This window comes from Gekko japonicus, unplaced genomic scaffold (assembly GCF_001447785.1).
Source record: "Gekko japonicus isolate JY-2015 unplaced genomic scaffold, Gekko_japonicus_V1.1 scaffold3976, whole genome shotgun sequence".
Lineage (NCBI taxonomy): Eukaryota > Metazoa > Chordata > Lepidosauria > Squamata > Gekkonidae > Gekko > Gekko japonicus.
This window is the reverse complement of record NW_015164318.1, coordinates 19,840-34,845: the sequence shown is the minus strand read 5'-3', so window position 1 is coordinate 34,845 and position 15,006 is coordinate 19,840. Positions and strand designations below refer to the sequence as shown.

The 15,006-nt window shown below is 48.0% G+C and overlaps 1 protein-coding gene across 1 annotated transcript in view; it reads left to right on the top strand.

The window, feature by feature from the left end:
• LOC107108406 (thyroglobulin-like) overlaps positions 1–15,006 on the top strand; it is a gene marked incomplete at its 5' end in the record, with an annotated part of 96,810 nt that overhangs the window by 74,557 nt on the left and 7,247 nt on the right. Inside the window, one exon of the mRNA XM_015408836.1 lies at positions 684–818. Within this exon, the coding sequence (XP_015264322.1) occupies positions 684–818 (135 nt within the window). The remainder of the gene's footprint in view (positions 1–683; positions 819–15,006) is intronic.

Genomic DNA, 15,006 nt, shown 5'->3' with positions numbered 1-15,006 from the left:
AGAGCAGTTCCTCAGTGGAACAAGCTTCCTCGAGAGGTGACAGGCTCTCCTACTTTGGAGGTTTATAAGTAGAAGAAGAGATGGGATTTATACCCCGCCCTTCACTCGGAGTCTCAGAGCTGCTTACAATCTCATGGAGCAGGAATCATTGGGGCAGTGGAAGGGGGCTATGAATTCCCTGCATTGTGCAAGGGTTGGACTAGATGACCCCTGGGGTTCCCTCCACCTCATGGTGAGAACTTTCCCCCAGAGTGTGTGATGATTGTACACCTTATGAAGTCTCAGGATGCTGGTTGATCGTTTTGCATTCTACCCATGTTCTAGGTCCCCCCCCCCCAGTCCTCATATTGTCCATTTTCTTTGGCTCTGTTGGGCTTTGATTTACCATGGCATTTTAAAACTGCTGGTTCCAATCAGTTTTAAGTGTGGTCGGGTTTGTGGTGGTTGGTATTATTATTCTTTCTTTATAGACGTTGCCTCAGGAGCCCTGTGCTGGGAGCACATGATATATGTGCTGTCAACGAAGTGAATAATTTCTGTGATTGGGTAAAAAACGGGGGTCAAGCGTTAGACCGCTTCAGAATTGAGAAGTCTGAGTTGTGATAAATAAATTATGCTGTATCCTTCAGCGAAACACCGATTATGGTTATCTTGAATTTTGTTCTTCTGGTTTCGTTTCGTAGTAGCTTTGGACCAGTGGCAACGTGTCGATAAGTCTTCGGTGCTCATCGATCCCTCCGTTTCACAATTTGATATTTTGCACCTCAGCAAAGAAGCCGCGAGTGGTTTTGCTTCTGCCCGAGACATTTGCCTGTCAGGTGAGAGAGTCCATTTTGTTGAACCAGGGTTATTTTTACTCATGCTTGCTTAGACCCAGGGGCTCCAGAAGGAACCAGATGGGGTTTGTATAAAGATGGACATGGAGTAATAGTTTTACTATAAAATGACCAAACTGAGGCTGTTGCACTTTGGTCACATCATAGAATCACACAACTGAAAGGGTTCATAGAGGCCATCCAGTCCAGTGGCACCTTTAAGACCAAGTTTTATTCAGGTACAAGCTCTCCCTCCTCTGTGGGAAACACGGACTGCCCATCCCCCCCCCCCCCAATAGCTAGCAATCCAAAACAGTCCAGTGGAGCCTGAGTGGTGGGTGTCGCCTTCTGACACACTTCCGGTGATGTCAGGGGGTGTGGCATATACAAATGTTATGCTAATGAGCTCTGCTAATGAGCTCCTGCACCTCTTTTGCTACAAAATGACCCCTGTGTTTACTCATGCTTACTTAGACCCAGGGGAACCAGAAGGAACCAGACGGGGTTTGTATAAAGATGGACACGGAGTAATAGTTTTGCTATAAAATGACCAAACTGAGGCACACAACCGAAAGGGGCCATACAGCCCATCTAGTCCAACCGCATGTTCAATGCAGGATCAGCCTAGAGCATCCCTGGCAAGTGTTTGTCCAGATGCTGCTTAAAGACTGCCAGTGAGGGGGAGCTCACCACCTCCCCAAGCAGCCGATTCTACTGATGCACAACTGTCAAAAAGTTTTCCCCTGAGATCCAGCCGGTTCCTTCCTTCCCTTAATTTAAACCAATTCTTTTTCAAGTCCTCTCCTCTGCTGCCAACACAAACAGCTCCCTGCCCTTCTCTAAGTGACAGCCCTTCAAATACTTAAAGAGACCAATCATGAGAAGACGAGTCTTTCTGTAAAAGACAACAAAGCGAGGGAATATGTTGAAGGCAGCGGGAAAAGAGGAAGACCCAACGTGAATTGACTTGGACTGGTCGTTGGCCGAATAAAGAAATTGATGGATTGACCCAACGTGAACTGGGCTGACTCTATCAAGGAAACAGGATTGCGTAGACGCGGGGGAAATCGGGCGAAGCTGCGGGGTGAAATGCGGCCCCCGCAGCACATGGTGTGAAATTGACACGTATGATCGGGGCGAAGGGAAGAGCAAGGGTGGAGCGGCAGCTTGTGGGAAATCGGTCACACTGTTTTCAACCCATCGACTCCAACCAACCCTGCACTCCAATCCCCAGCTCTCCCTGTTTCTCAACTCACAGCGCAAACCTATTTTTTTTTGGGGGGGGGAGGGTAGTCGCCAGGATGCACTAATTAGATTCAACCCATCGACTCCAACCAACCCTGCATTCTAATCCCCAACTCTCCCTGTCTTTCAACTCACAGCGTAAACCTATTCTTTTTTGTGGGGTAGTCACCAGGATGGACTAATTAGAGCCTTCCTGGCAACTAAACCCCCCCCCACCTATATGTAAGGCTTGAGGAAATCTGTTTCGATGTATCTGAAGAAGCGTGCCTGCACACAAAAGCTTATACCCGGAATTAAACTTTGTTGGTCTTAGAGGTGCCACTGGATTCACACATTGTTCAGTATAAAGCAGTTTCACGTGTTCCTGTGTACTCCCGCGTCCCTCCACCTTGCTGATTCTCAGTCCGTCTTTCTCTCTCCTCACAGTCTGTTCCAAGGACAAATCCTGCCTGGTGACTACTCTGGAAAGACAGCGTTCAGCCACGCGATGCATGTTCTACCCAGAAACCCAGAGCTGCAGATTTAGCCTGGAAGGACACCACTGTCAACTCTTGCTCAAAGAGCCGGCGACGTATGTCTATCGTAGGCAAGGTTAGTACGTGGTCGGAGATCTAGAGAAGCAGGACTCCCCCCCCTCCCTATCTTCTTAAATTTTTTTTTTTGCCATGAAGTCACATCTGACTTACGGCAACTCCCTGGGGGTTTTCAAGGCAAGAGACCTCCGGAGGTGGCTTGCCATTGCCTGCCTCCGCATCACCACCCCGGTATTCCCAGCCTTTCAAATACAGACCAGGGCCTGATAGAGAGCCAGTTTGGCATCGTGGTTAAGAGCGGCGGACTCTAATCCAGGTTTGATCCCTTACTCCTCCTCCACATGGAGCCAGCTGGATGACCTTGAGTCAGTAACAGTTCTCTCAGAACTCTCTCAGCCCCCCAAAACAAGTCTATCTCACCACGTTCAAAGAGCTAGACCTTGTGGCTGCCAGACAATCTTGGGATCTCCTAGCTATGTTACACACACTGCCATACGATGATGATGATGATGATGATTTCCTATTTTTTATCATCGTCGTCATCATCATCATCGTCGTCATCAGGACTATTTTGGGGCAGGAATGCACAGGAACGGAGTTCCGGCTGGCTCCTGAGTTGGCCACGCCCAGCAGGAGTTCATTAGCATAATAGGCCACACCCAACAGCAGAAACTCATTCGGATTGGCTACATTAGGGGTGTGTGGCCTAACATGCAAAGACGTTCCTGCTACAAAGAAAAGCCCTGGGTTTTGACAACAAACAAAGGAAACAGAATAAGAAGCAAAAGGTGGGTGTGGCAACATGGAGGTGTGGCCTAATATGCGAATGAGTTTCTGCCATTGGGTGTGGTCTATTATGCTAATGAGTTCCTGCTTGGCTTTTTCTACAAAAAAACCCTGGTCGTCATCATCACAGACCAGAGCCAACCAGGCCCATAGCAATGGTGGGGCATTTCAGGGCTCTGCCCCCTGAAATGTGAGGCATGCCCCACAACAGCTGCTGGGCCTCTCTCCCTCCTCCCGGATTTAAAGGGCCCTCCAGCCGATCAGCGGGCCCCTTAATCTTGCAGGAGGTGAGGGAGAGGGGCGGCTTCCCTGAACTCCAAGTGGTGATTTCACCACTTGGAGATCAGAGGCAGACAGCCCCCACTAGAAAAACAGCATTTAAAGGGTTCCTTTTAAAATTCTGTTTGTCTACTGGGGGCTGCCCTCGCCTGATCTCCAAACATCGAAATTGCCGCTTGGAGTTCAGGGGAGGCGTGCGGTCACCCCCTCCTTCCCCTCCCCCCTCCCCTGCTGCCCCACAAAATTTCCCCATGCCCCACCAACCCAAAATCTCTGGTTACAGGGCTGGCGTCAGCCCTGATTAGTTTCTGAGATCTGATGAGATTGGACTAGCCGGATCAGGCTCCCTGAAGACGAAAAGTTGGTTTTTATACCCCACTTTTTCTCTACCTTAAGAAGTCTCAAAGCTGCTAACAGTCACCTTCCCTTCCTCCTTGTGAAGCAGGTGGGGCTGAGAGAGTTCTGAGAGAACTGTGACTGGCCCAAGGTCACCAAGCAGGCTTTATGTGAAGGAGTAGGGAATCAAACCCAGTTCTCCAGATTAGAGTTCGCTGCTCTTAACCGCTATGCCACACTGGCTCTGTAATGGCACCTAACCCAGACCAGAGAACTTGTAATTCTCAGATCCCTGTCTTGGGACTCTGCCCTGTTAATTGCTGGTAGGGTGGTAATTATAATTGTTCCACTCTGAAGACTCTTTTGGCTTTAGGGTATGAGAAGTCATTGTTCCTACAATCCCCTGCACGAGTTAGACCTCCTGGGCAGTGCGGTGTCTAGTTCTGGGCATTGTACTTTTTAAAAAAGATATGGACAAGTTGGGACAAGTTCAGCGGAGAGCAGTGAAAATGGTCTGGGAGTTGGAAAACAAGTCCTAAGTGGAAAGGTAGGAGGAATGGGGTATTTGTAGCCTGGAGACAAAAAAAAAAAGACTAAGGGGAGATACGATTGTGACGTTTAGTTCCCTAAAGTGGAAAAAGGCAAAGATCTGTTCTCTGCTCTAGCAGAGGGCAAGACTAGATCTAATAATCTTCAGTTACAGGAAAGCAGATCAGTCCAGAAGAAGAAGAAGAAGAAAAAGAAGAAGAAGAAGAAGAAGAAGAAGAAGAAGAAGAAGAAGAAGAAGAGATTGGATTTATACCCCGCCCTTCACTACCTGAAGGAGTCTCAGAGCGGCTTACGAACTCCTTTCCCTTCCCTTCCCTTCCCCTCCCCACAACAGACACCCTGTGAGGTAGGCGGGGCTGAGAGAGCTCTGAGAGAACTGCCCCTGAGAGAACAGCTCTGGCAGAACTATGGCTTGCCCAAGGTCATCCAGCAGCTGTAAGTGGAAGAGTGGGGAATCAAACCTGGTTCTCCCAGATTAGAGTCCGTACACTTAAGCACTACACCAAACTGGGTCTCTAAGTAGCACCTTAGAGATTTTTGGGGTATGAACTTTTGAGAGTCAAAAGTTTCTTCATTGAATACTCGAAAGCTCATCCCTGGAAGAAGATGATGAAGAAGACGAAGAAGAGTTGGTTTTATACCCTGCCCTGCACTACCTGAAGGAGTCTTGCTTGGTGTGGCTTACAATCTCCTTCCCTTCCTCTGCCCCCAGCAGGCATCCTATGAGGTAGGTGGGGCTGACAGAGCTCTTTTGAGAACTGCAACTGACCCAAGGTCATCCAGCCAGCTGCATGTGGAGGAGTGGGGAATCAAACCCAGTTCTCCAGATTAGAGTCTGTTGCTCTTAACCACTGCACCACAGCTGGCTCACAGCTGAAAATCTCATTGGTCTCAAAGGTGCTACTGGACTCGAGTCGTTACTACTGCAGCCCAACACAGTTACCTACTGAAACTACCTTAAAGGATGGGGTAGCAAGTGATAAAAGGAGCTGCGGTGGCTCAAGTGGTTAAGATGCTGAACTGCAGGCTGTGGAAGGTCGGTAGTTCAGCAGTTCGAGACCCGAGTGTGCCGCAGGACGGAGTGAGCTCCTGTCTCTAGTTCCAGCTCCTGCCAGCCTAGCAGTTCGAAAGCAAGAAATTGCAAGTAGATAAATAGGTACCACTTCGGTGGGAAGGTAACAGCGTTCCGTGCGCCTTGGTGTTTAGTCATGCTGGCCACATGACCATGGAAACGTCTTCGGACAGCGCTGGCTCTTCGGCTTGGAAACGGAGATTAGCACCGCAACCCTAAAGTTGGACTCGACTGGCTTTCGAGCAAGGGAACCTTTACCTTTACCTTTTTAGCAAGTGATGGGTAGCCACTGCCAGTCAGACGTGCATCATAATCCACAACACCCCTCTCACCTTCTGACTAGGAGACACCCCGGGCCAATGGGCCTGTACTGACTGCAGGGTCACCCCTGAATGGCCATAAAATGGCCATAAATCTATGCAGATGATAGTACCATAAAACCAAGAGATCAAACGAAGTGAAAGCTGCATGCAACCTGGACACTGCCATAAAATCCGAAGATCACTCAAAGTGAAAGTGGCATGCAATGTAGAGGGGGATTTCTGTTCCAGCCTGGGTTTAGTAAAACAGCGGAGCAAATGCTAGGTGCAGAATGGGCCAAGGGCTCAGGCAACTCCATTCCGGTTTGGTGTAGTGGTTAGGAGCACGAACTCAAATCTGGGAGAACCGAGTTTGATTCCCCACTCCTCTACGTGCAGCTGATGGTGTGACCTTGGGTTAGTCACAAGTTCTTTCGGAGCTGTTCTCTCAGGGGCAGGTCTCTCAGAGCTCTCTCAGCCCCACCTACCTCACAGGGTGTCGTCTATTTTTAGGTGACAAAGGGACTTGAATCTAGCTGTTCTACTGCAAGCCAAGAGGGCTGCCCTCTGAAACTAGCTCTTGATAGTAACCATGTGGTATTGTTTTTTACCAGCTGGACTTTCTGAGTCTTGAATCTGGAATGTTGCGAACCTTGTTGCACCTCCAAATAGGACCCAGCCTTTCTTAGGAACCGTTATGTTGATAGACATCACCTCTTTTCAAACATTCAGTTCTCTGCTCGTTCTGAACAGATGTGTTCCCACCCATCACTGAAACGAGCGGTGCCGTGACGGTGAGCGTTCCTTCACATGGAGTTTTGTACGGCGCTTCTAAAGTCATCCAGGTGGGCTCCAACTGGAAGAGCATCAACCAGTTCCTTGGAATTCCGTATGCAGCGCCTCCCTTGGGAGAGAACCGGTTCCGTCCACCACAGGTTTTCACTCAGGTGGAATCCTGGAATGCTACAACGACTCGGTGAGAAGATTCTTAGCGCCTTGGTGGCCAATAGCCACTCGGTCATTTGTCAACAGGACTGTTTTCCGGGAATAGGCCCTCTAATCTAGCCTTCTTGTTAGTGGCAGTGGCTGCCAGCCAGATCTCCGGCATATCTCAAGCAGTGTGATATTACCTACCTTTGGTTCCATGACCTGACTCTTCCTTACTCACATCAGGGTTGATCCTACTGCTGGACATTGCCAGTTACTTTTTTTTGCCATTGCCAGTTACTTATTCTGTTATGTTTGCAGTCTTGAGTGGTTTATTTGATTTTTTTTTGTCATGGGTAGGGATGGGCATGAACCAAATTTTTTGGTTCACTTCTTTGTGGTTCGTGTCTGAACCACGAACTGAACCGTGAACTGATACGTTGGTTCGCGAACCTAACTGGTTTGTGTTGGTTTGTGTCCCCTGCTTTCTGCTCCCCGCTGCTTTTCACCAAACAGCAGAGAGGCGAGAGCAGAAAGCAGGGGTTTAAATGGCTCTGACCCATTTAAACCCCTGTTTTCTGCCCCCTTCTGCTCCGCTGTTTTTTGTGAAGAGCATAAACTAGAGATTTAAATGGAACCATTTAAACCCCTGCTTTCTTCTCTTCACAAACAGCCGCAAACTGCCTTAAAATTTGTGGAAGTTCGTTGTGGCTCTTCATTTCGTGACAATCATTTTGCAAACTACGAACTGCCCAAAATTCGTGATGAACTTGTTTGTGAGCTGGTTTGCGCCCATCCCTAATCAGGGGTACACAAATATTTTGGGCTTTTTCTAGCTGTCTAATCTCATGTGGGCTGTCGAAACAAAATAAGTCGTTTGAGAGAATATTGCGCAATCTGTTTTTGTGTGGAAATCTCACTGTCAGGTGGAACAACCCTGTAGTTCTGCTGTGGCTGCTTATTTTCACATAGAAGCCTTTATGGGCTCTTCCATATTCTCCTTTTCATCATTAGTGTGTCACTATTGCTCCCCCCCCTTTCCACTCATGCTTCACTCCCTCTAGCAGTTGATTTGATATTACTTCTCTGTATGTCCGGCACAAAAACCTTCAGTTAAATCTGCAGTTTTTGATGATGGACATACAGAGATGTAATATTCAATCAACCACTATAGGGAGCAAAGCACACACAGAAAAGAAAACAAACAAACAAAGCAGTAAGGAGACATGGCGACGAAAATGAGAATGCTTTAAGAGCCTTATATGAAATGTGGATGCCGCTTCCTTACAGCTTCCACTGTTACCATATTTTTCATCATGCAGGCACATGCTTGCTGTATTGTGCAAAGTGTGATGTGCGTGTTTTTCAAGCTGATTTGGCAGACAGAATGATAAATACAAGATCTGAGTCCCATAGTTAAAGTCCAACAAGATTTCCAGGGTATAAGCTTCTGAGAGCCAAACTCCTCTTTGTCAAAGGATTGACTCTCGAAAGCTTATGCCCTGGAAATCGTGTTGGTCTTTAAGAAAGAGAGAGAAGAGATTGGATTTATACTCTGCCCTTCACTACCTGAAGGAGTCTCAGAGCAACTTACAATCCCTTTCCCTTCCCCTCCCCACAACAGACATACTGTGAGGTAGGTGGGGCTGAGAGAGCTCTCTTGAGGACTGCTCCTGAAAGAATAGCTCTGAAAGGACTTATGACTGACCCAAGGTCACACCAGCAGCTGCATGTGGAGGAGTGGGGAATCAAACCCGGTTGTCCCAGATTAGAGTCCGTGCTCCTAACTACTACGCCAACTTGGCTCTCAAGGTGCTACTGGACTTGAATCTTGCTGTTCTATTGAAGACCAACCCCACTACCCACCCGAAACTATGCTAAATAAATTTTCCCATATAAAAGCTGAAAGAAATCCATGAGATTCTTCTGTCGTATGTCAGGGTCTGTGTGTGTATACATGCGTGTGAACCTAAAATACAGGAGAAGCCGTGCTGGATCAGATCAATGAACCAGATAGTTCAGCATCCAGTTTGCAAATACAGCAGCTATCCCAGGGTTGCCCACAGCATCTCTGGAAACAGCTCTTGCCTTAAAAAAAACCAAAAAAAACCCAAAATCTATACTCCACCTTTCTGCTTTCATAATGGCCATGAAGGTGGCTACCAAATTAAAACATATATCCTAAAATTGCATCTTAAAAACCATTTAAACCAATGTGCATCATTAAAACAAAACCAGAGCTAAAATACATGCATACTGACTGCTCCTTGGCATTGGACAGAGACGTATGACATCTGGCTAGCTTGCTCTCTTCAGATCTCAAAAGCTAAGCAGGGTCGGCCCTGGTTAGTGCTTGGATGGGAGCAGGGCTCTTTTTGTAGAAAAAGCCCAGCAGAAACTCATTAGCATAATAGGCCACACCCAACAGCAAATGCATTAGCATATTAGGGCACACCCCTGACAGCACCGCTCATTAGCACATTAGGCCACACCCCCATGTTACCAGAAGTGTGGTCATCCAGCCACACCCACCTTTCCCTTCTTATTCTGTTTACCTTGTTTGTTGTCAAAACCCAGGGCCTTTTTTGTAGCAGGAACTCCTTTGCATGTTAGGCCACACACGCCTACTGTAGCCAATCCTCATGAGTTCCTGCTGTTGGGTGTGGCCTATTATGCTAATGAGTTCCTGCTGGGCGTGGCCAACTCACGAGCCAGCCGGAACTCCGTTCCTGTGCGTTCCTGCCCCAAAATAGCCCTGGATGGGAGACTGTTAGGGAAGTCCAGAATCGCTACACAGAGGCAGGAAATGGCAAAACCACCTCTGAACATCTTTTGCCTTGAAAACCTGATGGGGTCACCATAGCTTCGAGAGGGAATCAGATTGGATAAACATCTGGAGCAGAGGTCCATCAGTGGCTATTAGCCACAAGGTATAGATGGAGCCTTATGTCTGGGGCGGTGATGCTTTGTATCCTTGGTGCTTGGGGTGGGGGGTCACAGTGGGAGGGCTTCTGAAGTTCTGGCCCCGCTGGTGGACCTCCTGAGGTCACCTGGGCTTTGGCCACTGTCTGACACAGAGGGTTGGACTGGATGCGCCATTGGCCTGATCCATCATGGCTTCTCTTATGTTCTAAGTTCTTTTATGATGGAAGAGGGAGAGGACGGGACATTCAGGATGAACAAAACAAAATACTTCTTTACTCGACAAGTGATTCAAATGTGGAATTTACCACTACTCGCCTTGGTGACTGTGGGGAACCTCCACGTTCAGAAGCTGTCAACCTCTCAATGCTTGGAGACCACATCAGGGAAGGCCTTGACCTCCGTTTTCTGTTTGCTAGACCTCCTGAGGAACTGGCTGGCCACTGTTCGAGTCAGGAGGCTGGGCGAGATGGACCACTGGTCTGATCCTGCAGGGCTCTTAAGAACATAAGAGCATAAGAGATGCCAATGTTGGATCAGGCCAAAGGCCCATCCAGTCCAACACTCTGTATCACACAGTGGCCAGAAATACCAAGTGCCATCAGGAGGTCCACCAGTGGGGCCAGGACATTAGAAGCTCTCCCACTGTTGACCCCCCCCCCCCACGCCCCAAGAAGACAGAGCATCACTTCCCCCAGAGCCCCTATCTATACCTTGTGGCTAATAGCCACTGATGGACCTCTGCTCCATATGCTTATCTAATTTCCTTTTGAAGCCGTCCATGCTTGTAGCCGCCACCACTTCCTGTGGCAGTGAATTCCAAGTGTTAATCACTCTTTGGGTGAAGAAGGACTTCCTTTTATCCGTTCTAACCCGACTCTTCTTATATGGCTCTTCTTATGTACAGTTTCTCTCTCTGCATTTTCATGTATTTATAAGACGGAGAAACTGTGACAGAGTGAACACCTCCATGTTCCAGCCTCATTATGGCAACAGTTGTTAAAAGTACCCGAACAAAACACCCCCTTTGAGCTTGTCTTCATAGGTACATGATGGGGTTATGCAAATGTGTTGATTCTCAAATCTGCACAGTCTTGCTTTTTTTTATACCATGCGGTTGGGTGGTTGAGGGCACCCGGACTTCAGCGACCTCATTTCTCCTGCACCTGAGTGTGCCTACTTGTAGGTGACTCAACCACATCAGTCGCAGCTCTTCGCCACACATTAAAGTTTTGTCACAAGAGATGCAACGTCTTGTTTATCCAGGTGCACAACGACGTTCGGTTGAAGCACTCAAGATTTTTAAAGCATTAGAGCAGTGGTGGCGAACCTTTCAGAGACCGAGTGCCCAAACTGCGACCCAAAACCTACTTATTTATCGCAAAGTGCCAACACGTCAATTTAACCTGAATACTGAGGTTTTACTTTAGAAGAAACAACACATACATTAACTGAAGACGATCCAAACAAAGTAAGGGAAGCAATCCCAAATGCTTACATTTACTTAAAATTATTTGGCAGAGAACTCGACACTTTAATGATGGTCTAGGCCTGGCTGGGGCGATGGCACGCGTGCCCACAGAGAGGGCTCTGAGGGCCACCTCTGGCCCCCGTGCCATAGGTTCGCCACCACAGCATTAGAGGTACCAGCCTCTTCTTCTTTTTATCTCGTTCTTGCACTGAAGAAAATGTTATTTAGGTTTGGTCTGTACACATTTGAGGCGAGCTACAATCTTGTCTTAGCAAACCAGTGCTCTGTCTTTGGTGTTATGGGCTCTATTCCAAACCATCTTTTTCAGGGGATAGTAGATTGGCCTTTGTTGTACAGTAAACTTTCCCGTATTTGGACAAGTGTTGTAATATTGTCTGCATTATACATGCCATCAAGTTGCTTCTGGCTTAATGGTGACTTATGAATTAATGACTTCAAAAACGTCCTAGATTAACTTTTTTATTAAAGATTTTATTTTTTTTATAAAGACAAACATCACACACACAAAACACACAAATACATAAATGGTGGGGGGTTCCGTTACACTATCAATTTACATGCTTAGTTAAAAAAAGGTAAAGTTCCCCTTGCTTGCAAGCCAGTCGAATCCGACTCTAGGGTCGCGGTGCTCATCTCCGTTTCCAAGCCGAAGAGCCAGGTCCAAAGACGTTTCCGTGGTCATGTGGCCGGCATGACTAAACACCAAGGCGCACGGAACACTGTTCCCTTCCCACCGAAGTGGTACCTATTTATCAACTTGCAATTTCTTGCTTTCGAACTGCTAGGTTGGCAGGAACATGCTTAGTTACTTCATACCATATTAGTTTTCCATGTTCCACCTTATGTTCTTAAAAAAAAATCCTTTGCATATTTTTGAATATACGTTTTTGTATTCTATGAAAGGTTATATATCTGTATACTCTATCTATTGTATTCTTCAGTCCATTTCAAAATCTAAACCATGTAGTTTCATACATACACAGGCATTTACCTAGGTATCTAAATAGTAGGGGATTTCATTACCTCATCAAATTATCTATTTAAATAGCTCAATACTTGTTTTCCAAATTTCACCTTGTATTCTTACAATGATCTTTCACATATGTTTCGCAAAATAAATTTCTGTACTCTTTTGACATATTTCCCAATGTTTCAGCTCATCTATATAATTTTGAACAGCTGTATAATTATAATATCCAGACCTTTATAAAATCTAGAGGGACTGTGTTTTCTCCCTTATCCAAGATTTGATGCTTGTGTATTTTCTCTTATCTCCTAAATTAAATCCATGTTTGTATCTCTAGGGCTAGTTGCTGGCAACCTGGGGACGGTGAGGTCAGTCCTTCATCCATCAGTGAAGACTGCTTGTATTTGAACATCTACGTCCCAGATCACACTGTGAGTACCGCATTAAGACCTGGCGATTAGGGATGAGCCCTGATCTGGGTAGAGGCCAGGCTTCTCTGCTCTCGTCAGCTCTCAGAAGCTAAGCAAGGTCAGCCTTGGTCATTACTTGAATGGGAGACCACCAAGGAAGTCCAGGGTTGTGACATGGAGTCAAGCAATGGAGACCACCTCTGTTCGCTTCTGGCCCTGAAACCTCTGCTGATGCTTTCCACTACCGATGAGGGGTCCCGTTGTAACCCAGGAGGCTTGATTCCCAAAGTAGATCCAACAGGTCTGCTAGACCAGACAGCTGTACACTCTCAGGGGTGGGGTGGGGGCCTGGGGGTTGAGAAGACACATTAGTCATGCGAGTAAAAGAAACTCCCTTTTGAAGCCGTCCATGCTTGTAGCCGCCACCACTTCCTGTGGCAGTGAATTCCAAGTGTTAATCACTCTTTGGGTGAAGAAGTACTTTCTTTTCTCTGTTCTAACCCGACCTCTCAGCAATTTCACTGAGTGCCCACGAGTTCTTGTATTGTGAGAAAGGGAGAAAAGTACCTCTTTCTCTATCTGCTCTTTCCCATGCATAATCTTGTAAACCTCAATCATGTCACCCCTCAGTCGTCTTTTCTCCCAGCTAAAGAGCCAGGGTTGCGACATGGAGTCAAGCAATGGAGACCACCCTTGTTCGCTTCTGGCCCTGAAACCCCTGCTGATACTTGACAGTGCTTTCCACCACCGATTAGCGGTCCCGTCGTAACCCAGGAGGTTTGATTCCCAAAGTAGATCCAACAGGTCTGCTAGACCAGACAGCTGTCCACTCTCAGGGGTCCTGTGTAGTGGCCGAGTGTGCCATCGAAAACCCTGGGGAACTCATTGCACACAGCCGCAAAGTCCTCAGCATGGAGCTGATTCACCCCCGCGATTGTCAATGCCAGGGGCTCAAACCAAGAAAGTCCCAGCAGACTGGAGAGCCCCCCCCCCACCAGCAAGTCCAATTGTCCACGGAAGTCCTGAAATTGCACCGTAAACTTGCCCCAGCCCCGAATCACCACAGGGTTCTTGTTAAAGTCCTGTAACTTAAACCCTTGTGGCTTACGCAGAGGGGGTCCCCCCCCATGGGCAGAACGAGCGCAGCGTTTCCTCTGAAATTCTGGAATAGTTAGAGCCAGTGTCTATTTCCATGCTGCAGGGGGACCCCTCTATAAGCACCATCACATGCATCTTATTTGGGCCATCGAGGGGCAAGTTACATACCTGGTGCTGCTGGTGGTGGGCAGAGAGGGTATGGAGGTCAGTGGGTAGATCTGCTGCTGTTCGGTGGGCCGCAGTATTCTGAGGCTGTCATCGGGAATGGCAAACTCAGCACAGATGGCCTGGCTTGTTGCAGGAGCGGCAGACGGCGTCCCTGAAACAGCAACCCCGGCGTTCGTGCACTTCCCCACAGCTGGCGCCTTTGGACGATGCAGAGGGGGCTTTGGCTGATGGTGCTCCCCCGGGGTGATGCTGCTGGGAAGAACGGTGGCGGACCTGGAGCACTTCCTCATTCTCAGAGTCGTCCGACTCGAGCGTTGCCTGCGTGCAATGGACCGCCCGCACACTGCGGTCTTGATGCACCTTCTCATAGGCTGTGGCAAACTCAGCTCAGAGGGAACACTGCTTGCCATGCATAGAAGCAGGAGAAATCTTTGGGCTGTGGGGGATCTCCTTCTCTCTCTCTTTCTTTTGTTCTTTGTAGGTATTTGTGCTTCTTCTTCTTCTTCTTCTTCTTCTTCTTCTTCTTCAGTGCCTGCAAGTCATGGTGGCTTCTGATGACTCCTATTGGACATTTTTCAGAAAGGTGGCTACACTACCTGCCTCTGCATCCCAAGCCCCTGGTATTCCTTGGAGGTCTCCCTTCCAAGTCCCTGCCAGGGTCGGCCCTGCTTCTGAGATCTGACGAGATGAGACTTGCCTGGGCTATCCAGGTCAGGGTGGCATCTTCTTCTCCAGATGGAAGCTAGGTTGCGGAGTGAGGTGGTGCCTCTTCCCTTAGGGGGGCCAAGTCGCCTAGTCAACCGAAGAATGTATTTTGTCAGGTTAGGTTGATGAATGGAACTCATCTTGGATTAGAAAACTTTATTTAATGATTGTTTTATACTGTTTAATGGTTGCTTTTATGCAGGGGTCGTTTCATAGAAAAAGAGCTAGGGGAACTCATTAGCATAACTCATTAGCATATGCCACACCCCCTGACATCAGGGGCCCAGCGGTGGACCTGCAAGGCCGGCGGGAGTGCGAGGAAGCCCCGTCAAGGCCCTCCCTGGCCCCAGGCAGGCAGGGGTGGGGAGAGGCGGGGAGGAAGCAACTTACCCTCCCTCTTCTC